Source organism: Panthera tigris, chromosome A1 (genome assembly GCF_018350195.1).
Source record: "Panthera tigris isolate Pti1 chromosome A1, P.tigris_Pti1_mat1.1, whole genome shotgun sequence".
In the NCBI taxonomy this organism is placed as follows: Eukaryota; Metazoa; Chordata; class Mammalia; order Carnivora; family Felidae; genus Panthera; species Panthera tigris.
In genome coordinates, this window is record NC_056660.1 from 172441294 (window position 1) to 172455133 (window position 13840).

Here is a 13840-nt window from a genome sequence, read left to right on the forward strand (position 1 = left end):
AGGTTGGAAAAATCCTAAAATGTTGATATTAACATCCTCATTTTTATGGAGGAAGAAATCAAGGCTCAGAGAAGTAACAACACTTGTCCAAGTCACACAACATGGCTAGGATTTGAAGCCAATTCAGTCTGACTCAAAGCCCACATTCTTTCCACCACACCAACCTGCCTGCTGGTTTCATCAGGAAGCGAGTGGTCTCAACATGGCAGCTGGATTACCTGATCTGAGTCTAGCTTCTTCGTTTCCCCCTTTAATGTCTCCATTCCATGGATTGCTAGGTATCTCTTCACTTTGTTGGCATGTTTTTTGCTCTGCAAGAACCCAGGAAAAAGATCAAAGATAGCCAAATGCCATTTCATATCTAACAAGGCACTCAAAAACACTAGATTTTCATTTGATTCATCCTCACAAAAATTTTGAGGAGAGGGTGGGAGAAGAAACCTAGTTTATTGAGTTCCTACTCTGTTTAAAGCACTTTAAATGCTATCAAATCTAATCTTCACAGCAATCTATGAGAAAATTATCATCATCTCTGTCGTACTGATAAGGAAACTAAGGCTGAAGATGGTGAGGTTTCTTGCCCAAGATGAGCAGCAGAGCTGTGATTCTAACTCAGTCTATTTAAAGCCAAAGTGCATACTTTCTACTACATTAAGCTGAGAAGGAATACGTAAGTATAATGATCTTGATTTGGACGGGAGAAATGAGATGCAAAAAATTAAGTCAATCTTCAAGTCACAGTCAACATGCATGGAGGTGATGTCTGGGTGGCTAAGAAGGAAGTGAGGGCGTGGCACGGAGTGTGGAAAGTAAACTTTTTTTGGTGTGTGTGTGTGGCGGGGGGAGTAAAGTATTCAAAGGTACAGTGGCATACCTGGTAGTGTGCCAGCTTCTGGGACTCAGAAATTAGCAAGGCGCAGCAAACCTTACACTGAGTATTGGTAAAGAGACACTGGTTCTTCTGGATCATGTGCTCCACTACAGAGAGGAAAATAAAAAAATCTTTGAGTTAAAAACCTGCTTCAACAGTGCCATCTTTGAACCCTCTCAAACACAGGCACTGAGTAACGGAATGCCATACCATCATATCTCGGCAAAGCTTTGTCACTCCTCACCTGTTTTCATGACGCATGCTATGTTCTCACATCACTTACCTAATTACTTACTTTACAACTTTGTGTAAGGCAATTTTCTTTACTAAGTAATTTTTTTTGAAATATAATTGACATATAACATTGTATTAGTTTCAGGTATACAATATAATGATTTGATATTTGTATATATTACAAAATGGTCACCATGATAGATCTAGTTAACATCTGTCACCATACATAGTTATAAATCTTTTTCTCGTGATGAGAACTTTTCAGATTTACTCTCTTAGCAACTTTCAAATATACAATACAGCATTAACTATAATCACCATGCTATAAATTCTTTTAAAAAGGAATCTTTAAGGGCACCTGGGTGGCTCAGTTGGTTAAGCGTATGACTCTTGATTATGGTTCAGGTCATGATCCCAGGGTTGTGGGATTAAGCCCTGTGTTAGGGCTCAGTGTGGAGCCTGCTTGGAATTCTCTTTCTCCTTCTCTCTGTGCCTCTCCCCTCCTGTTTTTTTTTTTTTCTTTCTTTTTAAAAAAATGAATCTTTAGATCATAAACTTAAACTAGATACCAATAAAAATGAAATAATTCTAGCCAGACACTGGTGACAGGCTTGGAGCTCTCCCTTAAAAGAATAAGAGAGCAGCAACTATGAAGAGAGGTGTTGAGACATGGCAGCACCTGAGACTTCTTCCCAGATAGAATCAGAAAGATTGAAAGACTTGAAAAGGGAATCATTTTTTCATTCTTTGTAAAAAAATTGTAATGATAAATTCTTTATCTTTTTATTATTTGTGAACATTTTCTGTGGAATTAAAAATGAAGCCACCCCCAAATTTATTCCACTAGAAGATCAACAGCATTTGCTGATTTTACTATTTTATTGTATTTTATTTTTAAAATATTTTATGTAATCTCTACACCCCATGTGGGGCTCAAACTCACAACCCCAACATCAAGTGTTACATACATACTCTGCCTACTGAGCCAGCTAGGTGCCCCACATTTTCTGATTTTAAGAATTTACATTGGTATAACTGTACATACAGAATTGGTTAGAAAATTGCATTGGGGTTTAGTTATTAAAAGACTAGAACATTCTTTTTGTATGGAAATAATGTGTTTATTAGGGAAACATTAAAAATTGGTTTCTTTTGAATAAATCAGAAGATTTGAAAAGAAGTTTTGGAGGATAAGTATCAATTAGAAGATGCTGCTGGATAATCTTTTACCTTCAGGAAAAAAGGTAAATTAATCCTGTTATTATATAGTAAACATAAACTATAATCTAATACCAGTTAAATGTGTATGGTACAAACCACGGTTAGGATCTTGGGTTCCCCAGGCATGCTGACTTGGGTTCAAATCCTGCCGCTGTTACTTACTGTTACTGTGTGATTTTATAGAAATTACTTAATCTCCTCCTGTGGTTTTCCTTTGTTTAAAATGAGGATACAGAAGTCCTGCCTCATCTGCAGTTTCACTTCCTGTGATTTCAGTTAACCGCAGTCTGGAAGCAGATGATCTTTCTTACACATCAATATAGTAGCCTAACGCTGTGTCACAATGCCTACGTCATTCACCTCACTTTATCTCACCATATAGGTATTTTATCATTTCACGTTACCACAGGGTAAGTACAGCACAGTAAGATATTTTGAGAGAGAAACAGAGATACCACATTCACATGAATTTTATTACAGTATATATATTTTTATTTTTAATTTTTTTTAAACATTTATTTATTATTGAGAGAGACACACACACAGAGCATGAGCAAGGGAAGGGCAGAGAGAGGGGGAGACACAGAATCTGAAGCAGGCTCCAAGTTCTGAGCGGTAAGCACAGAGCCCGACGCGGGGCTCGAACTCACAAACTGTGAGATCATGACCTGAGCCGAAGTCGGTCGCTCAACCAACTGAGCCACCCAGGCGCCCCACAGTATATCGTTATAATTGTTTTATTTTACTAAGTTATTGTTGTCAATCTCTTATTACTGTGCCTAATTTCTAAATTAAACTTTATCATAGGTATGTATGTATATAGGAAAAAAACACAGTGTATATAGGGTTTGGTACCATCTGTGGTTTTAGGAATTCTGTAGGGGTCTTGGAATATATCCCCCATAAATAAAGGAGACTACTGTACTAGTAACTTGTATCTCATTGAATGTATTCTCCTTGTGGTTCTTCCATACAAAGCAGTGCAATGTCTGCTTAGTGCATGCTCACTGTCAGTGTTATATGTCAAATTCTTTTTCGGGTCCTGTGGTTCTAAGCAAATTAATTATTTTCTATGTTGTACCTGTGAAGGTTTTTTTTTTTAAAGATTTTATTTTAAGTAATCTTTATGCCCAACATGGGGCTTGAAGCCCAAGATCAAGAGTTGCATGCTCCACCAAATAAGTCAGCTAGATGCTCCAGGATATTTCTTTTTTTTTAATTTTTTAATGTTTATTTATTTTTGAGAGAGAGAGAGAGAGAGAGAGAGAGAGAGAGAGAGAGAGAGAGAGAGGAAGAGACAGAATCTGAAGCAGGCTCCAGGCTCTGAACTGTCAGCACAGAGCCTGATGCATGGCTCAAACTCACAAGCTGTGAGATCATGACCTGAGCTGAAGTTGGACACTTAACCGAATGAGCCAGCCAGGAGCCCCTCCAGGGTATTTCTTATTCTATAACTTGATATGTGTTAAAATTTTTCTCACTGTTCTTGATCTGACTTTGAAACACCTAAAATCAGCTAACATATTACACAAGTTCTACACTGTAGGTACGTATGATATTAACCTGTTCTTTTTTTTAAGTTTATTTTGAGAGAGAGAGAGAGAGAGAGAGAGAGAGAGAGAGAAGAGGGAGAGAGGGAAAGGAAAGTGTGGGAGGGAGAGGGAGGGAGGGAGAGAGAGGGAGAGAGAGGGAGAGAACGTGAGTGGTGGAGGGGGAGTGGGGGAGGGGGAGAGAAAGAGAGAAAGAAACCACGAGATCATGACCCTACCAAAACCAAGAGTCGGGGGGCGCCTGGGTGGCGCAGTCGGTTAAGCGTCCGACTTCAGCCAGGTCACGATCTTGCGGTCCGTGAGTTCGAGCCCCGCGTCAGGCTCTGGGCTGATGGCTTGGAGCCTGGAGCCTGTTTCCGATTCTGTGTCTCCCTCTCTCTCTGCCCCTCCCCCGTTCATGCTCTGTCTCTCTCTGTCCCAAAAATAAATAAAAAACGTTGAAAAAAAAATTAAAAAAAAAAAAAAAACAAAAAAACAAAAAAAACCAAGAGTCGGATGCTCAACTGACTGAACCACCCAGGCGCCCCCATATTAGCTTGTTTTTAATCACTGGGCCCAGAGAACTAAGCCTTACCTTTGGGGAGAAGTAAAATTTCACCCAAGGCATGAGTTCTATAATGACACCAATAATCTGAGGCAGGGCAGAGTTCAGAAAACCATGAGGGGACAGCAAGCCCACGTTTTATATTTTTCACTCTGGAGCAAAACATGGCCAAGATGCCTTGGAGGGAGATTCTTGGTAGGAAACTTTTAAGGTGACTTTCCCTACTCTACAAGATCTAAAGTTTATCTATGCCAGCCCTTTTGGGCAGAAAGGCTATTGTCTGGCTGTATTTCTGCCCCTTAGAATCTGTTTATTTCCACATTTTTCTCCTATGGTGATTGGTAAATTTTTGTGAAAGACCTTGCCAGGCTCATCTGGGTTCAGAGAAACCAAGGAAAGTGGATCTGTCAACATATCTGGGCCAGAGTTAATTAATTAATTAATTAATTTTTAAGTAGGCCCCACACTGGGTGTGGAGCCAAATTTGAGGCTTGAACTAACAACCCTGAGATCAAGACCTAAGCTGGTATCAAGACTCGGATGTTCTGTCCCAGAACTTTTATTTTAAAGGGAGAATGAGAGGCTACTCAGAATGCAAAGCTCAGAGCACCTGGGTGGCTCAATTGGTTTAGTGTCCAACTCTTGATTTTGGCTCAAGTCATGGTATCACAGTTCCTGAGATTGAGCCCTACGTTGGGCTCTGTGCTGACAGCACAGAGTCTGCTTGGGATATTCTCTCTCTCTCTCTCTCTCTCCCTCTCTCTCTCTCTCAAAATAAATAAACTTTAAAAAAAAAAAAAAAAAAAAAAAAAAAAAAGGATTGCAAAGCCCACAAGGGGGAGATGGTACCCAGGAGTAAGAGTCCAGCCATCCTCTCCAGACCTGGAGATGCTGGATTTCTTTCTTTCTTTTTTTTTTAATTAAAGATGAAATTCTTTTACTGTTTTAAGTTTCTTTATTTCTTTTTTTAAAATAATTTGTTAATGTTTATTTATTTTCGAGGGAGAAAGAGAGAGGGAGCAGCAGAGAGAGAGGGAACAGAGGATCTGAAGTAGGCTTCGCACCGACAGAAGAGAGCCCGATGCGGGGCTTGAACCTACAAACCGCGAGATCATGACCTGATCTGACGCTTAACTGACTGAGCCACCCAGGTGCCCCAATGAAATTCTTTTTCAAAGATATTCAGAATCTGACTTCCAAAGACTAAACAGGGCAGAGACCATGTTGTTTATGACTTTGTATCCCCGGTATCTAGTATGATACCTGACCCATAGCAGGAGCTTGGTAAATAACTACTAAATGAATAAAGAGGCACCTCTCTGGCCTCAGAGTATATCCACACAGTCCACAAATATATATTCAGAATACATTCTATGTGCCAGCACTGGGGCCATATCAACAAAACACAGTACAAAGTAAATAAAAAGCAAAATAGTGACAGAGAGGGAGAAATGCTATGAAAACAAAATCAGTGCTAGAGAATGATGGGGGCAACACAGTCAATGAAGACCATCTTAGGAGACATCAGCCACAAGGAGGTCTGGGGGAAATAGTATTGCAGCCTGAGACAGTGCCAAATCTCTGAGGCAGGGATGAGTTTGGCATATTCAAGGAAGGGAAAGGAGGTCAATGTGGCATGAGTATGGTGAATGAGACAAAAGTGGTAGGAAATAAAGCTGGAGAGGCAGTGTGAGGCCTACAAGATCATTTTGGATGAATACAAGGCCTCAGAAGCCATGATTTGAACTATGGATTTTGTTTTTAGTGCAAGGAGAGGCAATAAGATCTGGCTTATGTTTTGGAAAGAATACTCTGATCATTGTGTCAGTAGACTGTATGGAGATGGCAATGGAGGTTGGCAATGGAGACAGAGAAAAGTGCATGGATTTGGAATTACGTTCTAGAAGTAGATCTGATACACAATTTCTTTGATTTGATGTGAGAGAATGAAGGAAGGAGTCAAGGGTAACTCCTAGGTTTTGAACTTGAGCAACTAAACTGAGATGAGATGAAAACTGGAGGAAGACAGCCTTGGAGGAGAATTTAAGACTTTTCTTTGGCTATGTTAAACATGAGTGGTCTATCAGATATATGTGTAGAGATATCAAGTAGTCAGTTGAAGATTCAAGTCTGGAGCTCAAGGGAGAGGTCAGAACTGGAGATATAAGTTGAGAATCATCAATATATCAATCATAAATAAGGCTATGGGCTAGAAAAGAATGCCTAGTGTAGATGGAAAAGGAAGGAGGCCCTGGGATAGAGTCTTAGAGCCTTTCAAACCCTGAGAGAGAACTGTCCAGCTAAGCCTTTCCTAAATTCCTGACCCATAAAAACCATGAAAGGTTCACAAGGTTGGAGGAAGCTAAGATCCACATTGGGAAAAAGAACTTCATAAATTATCAAAATTTTGAGAAGGTGGCCTGAATGTGGATCTCGGTTGCCCTGATATCCACACATAACACTACTACCTCTCCAAAATTGGTCAGATTTGATATAAGAAACCTGATGCTTAGAAAAATCATTGGAGGGGTGCCTGGGTAGCTCAGTTGGTTAAGTGTCCAACTTCAGGTCATGATCTCACAGTTGGTAGTTCAAGCTTTGCATTGGGCTCTATGCTGACAGCATGGAGTCTACTTGGGATTCTCTCTCTCCTCTTTCTCTGTCCCTCCCCCACTCATGATTTCTCTCTCTCTCTCTCAAAATAAGTAAACTTAAAAAAAAAACAACAACAACATTGGACAGGCTGAAGGTACTAGGTTGGGCCTCCACAAATGTCTCTAGGAACAATATATGACTGTTTCAACAGAAGATCTATAGTGTCTGAGGCTTCCATCACAGCCTTGCTGGAAGTAAGAAGCTTCCATTGTCAATGACCCTACATCTCAGCCCATAAAGCTGGATAAAGGATGCTGATGCTGAAACACTGATGTAGGATGATCTCATAATCCAATGATCTATCTTTCTTTCTTTCTTTCTTTCTTTCTTTTCTTTCTTTCTTTTTTCCCCCCCTATTTTAGAGAGAGGGAGAGAGAGCATGAGTGGGGGAGAGGGTCAGAGGGAGGGAGGGGAAGAGGGAGGGAGGGAGGGAGGGAGAGAGAGAGAGAATATCTTAATAGGCTCCATACTCAGCACAAAGCCTGACATGGGGCTTGATCCCATGATGCTGGGATCATGACCTGAGCCAAAGGGTCAGCCGCTCAACCGAATGAGTCATCCAGGCACCCCTCCATGACCTTTATTGACCATAACAATAGCCAACAGCCATACGAATATGGTCTTCACTGCATTTGTGTCTTCCTTATATTATGATAAGACATGATTGGCAGGATTTAATTTGTATCCATATTGTAGCCAACTAGATGTATGGGGAAGAGACTGAGATCTGGCATAGGGCTGATTTTCACAGGGTCAGTGAAGTATGGACAGAGACAGCTGGTGTAGAGAAGCAAGATAATTCATAAACTTAAGGAATTTAGGGAAAGTAGTATTTGGGGGAGAAAATTATCGTGACACCTCAATTCAAGTTACAATTGTCTTTGGGTGACTTAATGTGCCTTAAGTTGCCTTAGGATACTTAGGGCCAGAATAGCTGGCGTGACTAAACCATCTCCAATATTCCAATTAATGGTGAACACTGCTAATCTATAATGACTTACTACTCCTTTTTTTTTTTTAAGTTTATTTATGTACTTTGACAGAGAGAGAGAGCAAGCTAGAGAGGGGTAGAAAGAGGGAGGGAGGGAGGGAGGGAGGGACGGAGAGGGAGAGGGAGAGGGAGAGGGAGAGGGAGAGGGAGAGGGAGAGGGAGAGGGAGAGAGAGAATCCCAAGCAGGTTCCACACTTCCAGCAAGGAGCTCAATGTGGGGCTCAAACCCACAAACTGTGAGATCGTGATCTGAGTTGAAACACAGAGTCGACACTTAACCAAATGAGCCACCCAGGCGCCCCATGACTTACTATTGCTTGGGCCTTAGAATCTCAACTCAGCTCCACAGAAATTCATCAGTTGTCTGAAGTTGGTTCTCAGGGATAGATATAACCTATTTAGAACCCTGCTTCTTATTGCTTATTAGGAGGTAGTGGATTTCTAGGTACAGCTATAGTTAGAAAGCAGTAAACAACAAAAGATCCTAGTAAAAGCAAGCTGGACATAATCTACCAGTGGGTCAGACTGTTTAGGCAGTGTAGTCTAACAGGCAGGGTGGTCTACAAGAATGAATTGGACATTAGCCCCGTTAAGGTTATTTAGCTTCAGCACTTCTATTTTGTGAATCCATACTGTTGATGGTGTGTAAAAACTCAAATTTTATTATACAAAAAAGTCATGAAGAAAACAAATGTAATGGCATTGATGATGTGGTGTTAAAAAGTTTTCTACTTAAAATACGTATAACACAGAGTTGAGCTGAAAGCACAATAAATGAAATGAAAAAACCACTAGAAAAAATCAGTATCAGTTTCTAAGTGGCAGAAGAATCAGTGAACTTGCAGATAGATCAACAGAAATACTCAAACTGAAGAAAAGAGAAAAAGAAAATTGATAATGAACAGAGCCACAGATACATATGGGATACATCAAGCATACCAAACAAATACATACCAAACATATATATGGGGAATCTCAGAAGAAGAGAAAGGAATGGGAAAAAAACCCACATATTTGAAGAAACAGTGTCTGAAAACCTCCCATATTTGATCAAAGAAAAACATTAATCCATACAGCTAAAAGCCTCAAGGTACTCAAAATATGATAAATACCAAGAGATCTACACCTAGATACATCATAGTCAAACTACTGGAAGATAGAAACTCTTTAAAGCAGCAAGAGAAAGATGACTCATCCTGTACAGTGGAATAATTTGATTAATGACTTACTTCTTATCTGTAACAATGAAAGCCAGAGAGCAGTGGAATAACATATTCAAAGTAGTGAGAAATATCAACACTGTCAACTAATAATTCCATGTCCAGTAAAACTATCCTTCAAACAGTATGCTAAGTGACAGAAGCCAGTCACAAAAGGCCACATATTATACAATTCAATTTACATGAAACATCCAGAATAAGCAAGTCTATAGAAACAGAAAGGAGATAAACAATTGTCAGAGGTGACTGCTAATGGGTGTAGGGTTTCTTTCCGGGGTGATGAAAATGTTCTAAAATTAGATAGTGGTGATGGTTGTACAATTCTGTGAATATACTAAAAACCACTAAATTATATATTTTACAAAGGTGCATTTTATGGTATATGAATTATGTATCAATAAAGATGTTATTTTAAAAAATATATACTTTGGGGCGCCTGGGTGGCTCAGTTGGCTGAGCGTCCGACTTTGGCTCAGGTCATGATCTCGTGGTTCGTGAGTTTGAGTCTGGCGTCGGGGTCTGTGCTGACAGCTCAGAGCCTGGAGCCTGCTTCAGATTCTGTGTCTCCCTCTCTTTCTGCCCCTCCCCTGCTCACACTCTGTCTCTCCCCCTCTCTCAAAAATAAATAAACATTAAAAAAAATTTTTTTAATAATAATAATAATAATAATAATAATATATATATACTTTAAGACTGAAAACACAATAAAGACATTCCCAGATAAAGACTGAGAGAATTCACTGTTAGCAGGTTTGCCTTGCAAGAAATACTAAAGAAAGCCCTGCTAGCTGAAAGGAAGTGGTACTAAGTGGTAATGAATCCAGAGGAAGAAAAAAGAACACCAGAAATGGTAAATATGTATGCCAATATAAAAGACATTATAAATATTTTTTAATATTTTTTTAATCTTTAAATAAAATCAATAAATAAATCAATAAAAAAATTTTAATCTTTATTTACTTTTAAGAAAGAGAGAGACAGAGTATAGGGGAAGGGTAGGGGCAGAGACAGACGGAGACACAGAATCTGAAGCAGGCTCCAGGCTCTGGCTGTCAGCACAGAGTCCAACATGGCGCTTGAACTCACGAAACCTGAGTTCGTGACCTGAGCTGAAGTTGGATGCTTAACCGACTGAGCCACTCAGGCGCCCACCCCCAAAAATTTTTTGATATTTTTTTTGAAAGAGAGAGAGAGACAGAGTGTGAGTAGGGGAGGGGTAGATAAAGAGGGAGACACAGAATCCAAAGCAGGCTCCAGGCTCTGAGCTGTCAGCACAGAGCCAGATGAGGCACTCAAATCCATAAACTGTGAGATCATGACCTGAGCTGAAGTCGGAGGGTTAACTGACTGAGCCACCCAGGTGCCCCATAAATATACTTTTTTAAATAACTTCTCTTCACTTCTTTAGAAGAGATATTGTATAAATCAATAATTATGACACTGAATAATTAGGTTTATAACATATATCAATGTAACAAATATGACAATAATAGTACAAAGGAGGGTGAGGAATGGAGCACTATTAGAGGAATGTTTTTATACATTTTATCAGATTTAAGTTAGTATTAATTTGAAGTAGACTGTGATGAGTTAAGATGCATCATATAGTCCCTCGAGCACTAAGAAAATACAATTAAAAAGTAAAAAAAAAAAAAAAAAAAGGGCACCTGGGTGTCTTGGTTGAGAGTCTGACTTCAGCTTAGGTCACAATCTCACGGTTCATGGATTTGAGCTCCACATCGGGCTCTGCTATCAGCACAAAGCCTGCTTCAGATCCTGTCTCCCTCTCACTCTGCCCCTTCTCTGCTTGTGCTCTCTTTCTCAAAAATAAATACATTAAAAAAAAAAAAAAGTATAAAAAATTGACAGAGGAAGTAAAATGGTCCATTAAAAAATACTAACCACAAAGGAAGTCAGTAAAGGAGAAAAGGAAGAACAAAATGAAAAGGAGATAAATAGCAAAATAGAAAATGTAAATCTAGCCATTATCAATAATTAAATTAAATGCAAACAGTCTAAACAGCCCACTCAAAAGCCAGAGACTGTCAAAGGATAAAAAGCAAGATCTATACAATGGGATTCTATTAGCAACAAAACATAATGAAGCCCATAATGAATGCACGGTACAACGTGGCTGAACCTCAAAAACATGCTGAGAGAAGCCAAATGCATTCATATTGTATGATTTTATTTATATGAAATGTTCAGAAAAGGCAAATTTTAGAGACAGTGGTAGCCCAGGGCAGGAGGTAAGAGTGGAGATTTAATGTAAAGAAGCAGAAAGGAACTAACTGGAGTGATGGAAATATTCTAAAACAGAATTGTGGCTACACAACTCTATACTTTTAGCAAAAAATCATTGCATTGTACAGTTAGAATGGGTGAATTTTATGGTATATAAATTATAACTCAATAAAAGTGCTAAGAGAAAAACAAAACAAAAACCAAGATGAGTAGAACCTGGTGTTACAGGTATCTATCTAGACCTCATATAAATACTGGAAAGTGAGGACAGTAGGGAAATGAACTGGGTCCTAAGTGACATTGTACATTCACACACACAAGCAATTCACTTTTTAGAGCAAAGCTGCTGTGTTCTCTGCTTCAAGGTCCAGCAGATGCCTTCCCTGTCCCTCAAGGACAAAGGTCACTTCCTCTTTGTGCACAACCAATTCTTACACATTCCTCTTTACTGTACCCATTACATTATACTGAAACTGTTTTGGTGTCTGCTTCCTGGACTAGACTATAAACCCTCCCAGGGGGAAGGACAGTATCTTCCTCATCTCTGTAGCTCTGATGCCCAGCCAGTCCTAGGAACTGAGCATACATCAATGATTGTCAAATTAGTGAAAGGAAAATTGGGGTGCGTTTGGGGGGATTTGTACCAAACAAGTTTGAAATTATGAGGGAGACAGAAGGCCCATATTAATTTAGTAGGAGTCAGACTAGACTAGTTTTCAAACTGGAGAAGTACACACAAGGGTATAGGTCTGTGTACCACAGACTCCAAATTTAAACATATCTCCTTTGGATGTGGTCAAAAAGTCCATTTTATCCCAGGACAATCAGTTCACAAGCAACATATTAAACTTTCCATGATTAGTCTGCTCAGCAAACAAACAAACCTGATTTCCGAGCAGATTACTTGACAGGATTAGCACAGAAGGCCAGACGGTTCTTGTACTTCCGGACTGGAGTTAAGCAGCTAGTGGTAAGGACCATGAAGGGAGTCACACAACTAGGTCAGGCCAGCCCTTTCCATCCTCCTCTATCTCCATCTTACCCAGTGCCAGGTCAAATGCAGAGCAAGCTAGGAAGCTTCAGCCCAGAAGTGCCCCCCAGTGTACCCTGTTCTTCACAACTTCGGGACAAGCCTACGATACAAAGAAGTTGGACCCAAAGTATACCCTGGCCAGTTTTTCAGGCTCCTGGCCCCCATCGCATAAAAAGGACCCAGGTAGTAGAGACTCGACAAATAGAAACAGGGGTAAACCAGGTTCAGTCACCAAGGCCAGGAAGAACATGGGGTAAGAAGGCCTTCTGGAGTTCTTGGAAGTATGGGGCATGAGAGAAGGGAGGCAAGATACACTAGGGGTGGGGGAACTTGGAGACTGGGACAATGGAGAGTCAGGGGAAAATGGTGGGGGGATAGCAGTCTGGCGGAGAAGGTTCTGTGGGTCTCCGAGAAGGCACGAATAGGAATTACAGTCCTCGAGTTTAGGGAAGAGCTGCGCTCTGGTGGATGAGAAAGGCGGGGGAACCTCCACTCCCAACGGTGTGAGCATGAGAAGGCCCTTGACTACTGTAGAGCGGAGACCTGATTCGCTGGGTGCGGCGGCCTCAATTTTCCGTGGAGCTGGCCCACGGTACCCAGGCCCTGCAGGGCTGCACGAGTCAAGGAGTCCCGGGCGCGTCACGCAAGGGGGCGGGCCGGGCGCCAGGGGGTGTGACCGGAGACCCGGGGGCTGGTCCGCGGTCCCAACCCGCGCTTCCTCCGCTCCCAGCGAAACGAGCGGGTGGGCGAGGGACTTACTGCCTCTGAGGTCCTCGGACTCACCTTCCTCCCTCCCCACTGGTTGGGCCCCGGACACTGCTTCCCACAGGCGGCGCGCCCTCTCGCGGTCGAAGCGCAGTCCGTCCGGTTCCCGGCCTTCTCGCTCCTCCGAGCTGTTGTATGGCAGGGCCCCTCCGCTGTCCGCGGCCTCCACGGTGCCCAACGCAGTATACTCCATCTTTCCTGCAAGCCGTAACCGGCAGATAGCCGCTCATAAACCTTGGTCTCGCGAGATGTGGGTGGGAGGGTGACTTTGCCGGGCCAACAAGTCTCGCGAGGTTTGGGAGCTGCAGCCAGCGTTGCAATGCGGGCCTTGGTGCTTCCCTTTGATCGCTGGTGAGCCTCGGAGCGTGTTCCGTGGAACTGAAAGTTAGTCGCTGGTTTCACAGTAGCCCCCTTACTCTGATACAGGTTCGTGCAGGTTCTCACCTTGCTCACCATCAGCCTTTGACACTTAGAAATAGTTACCTTGAAGGCCCTGTTACGTGGGGATATTT

At 41.4% G+C, this 13840-nt stretch overlaps 1 protein-coding gene across 4 annotated transcripts in view; it reads right to left on the minus strand.

The window, feature by feature from the left end:
• ZNF346 (zinc finger protein 346) overlaps positions 1-13557 on the minus strand; it is a 31642-nt gene extending 18085 nt beyond the window's left edge. For all 4 annotated transcript variants that reach the window (XR_006219772.1, XM_007085523.3, XM_007085522.3 and 1 more), the window contains exons 1-3: positions 13347-13557; positions 875-978; positions 219-311 (exon numbers count right to left, since the gene is read on the minus strand). Coding sequence is in view for 3 of the 4 variants with exons in the window: in XM_007085523.3 (XP_007085585.1) it covers positions 219-311; positions 875-978; positions 13347-13521 (372 nt within the window). In the remaining variant the exon portion in view is untranslated. The remainder of the gene's footprint in view (positions 1-218; positions 312-874; positions 979-13346) is intronic.
• Between the last annotated feature and the right edge of the window lie 283 nt (positions 13558-13840).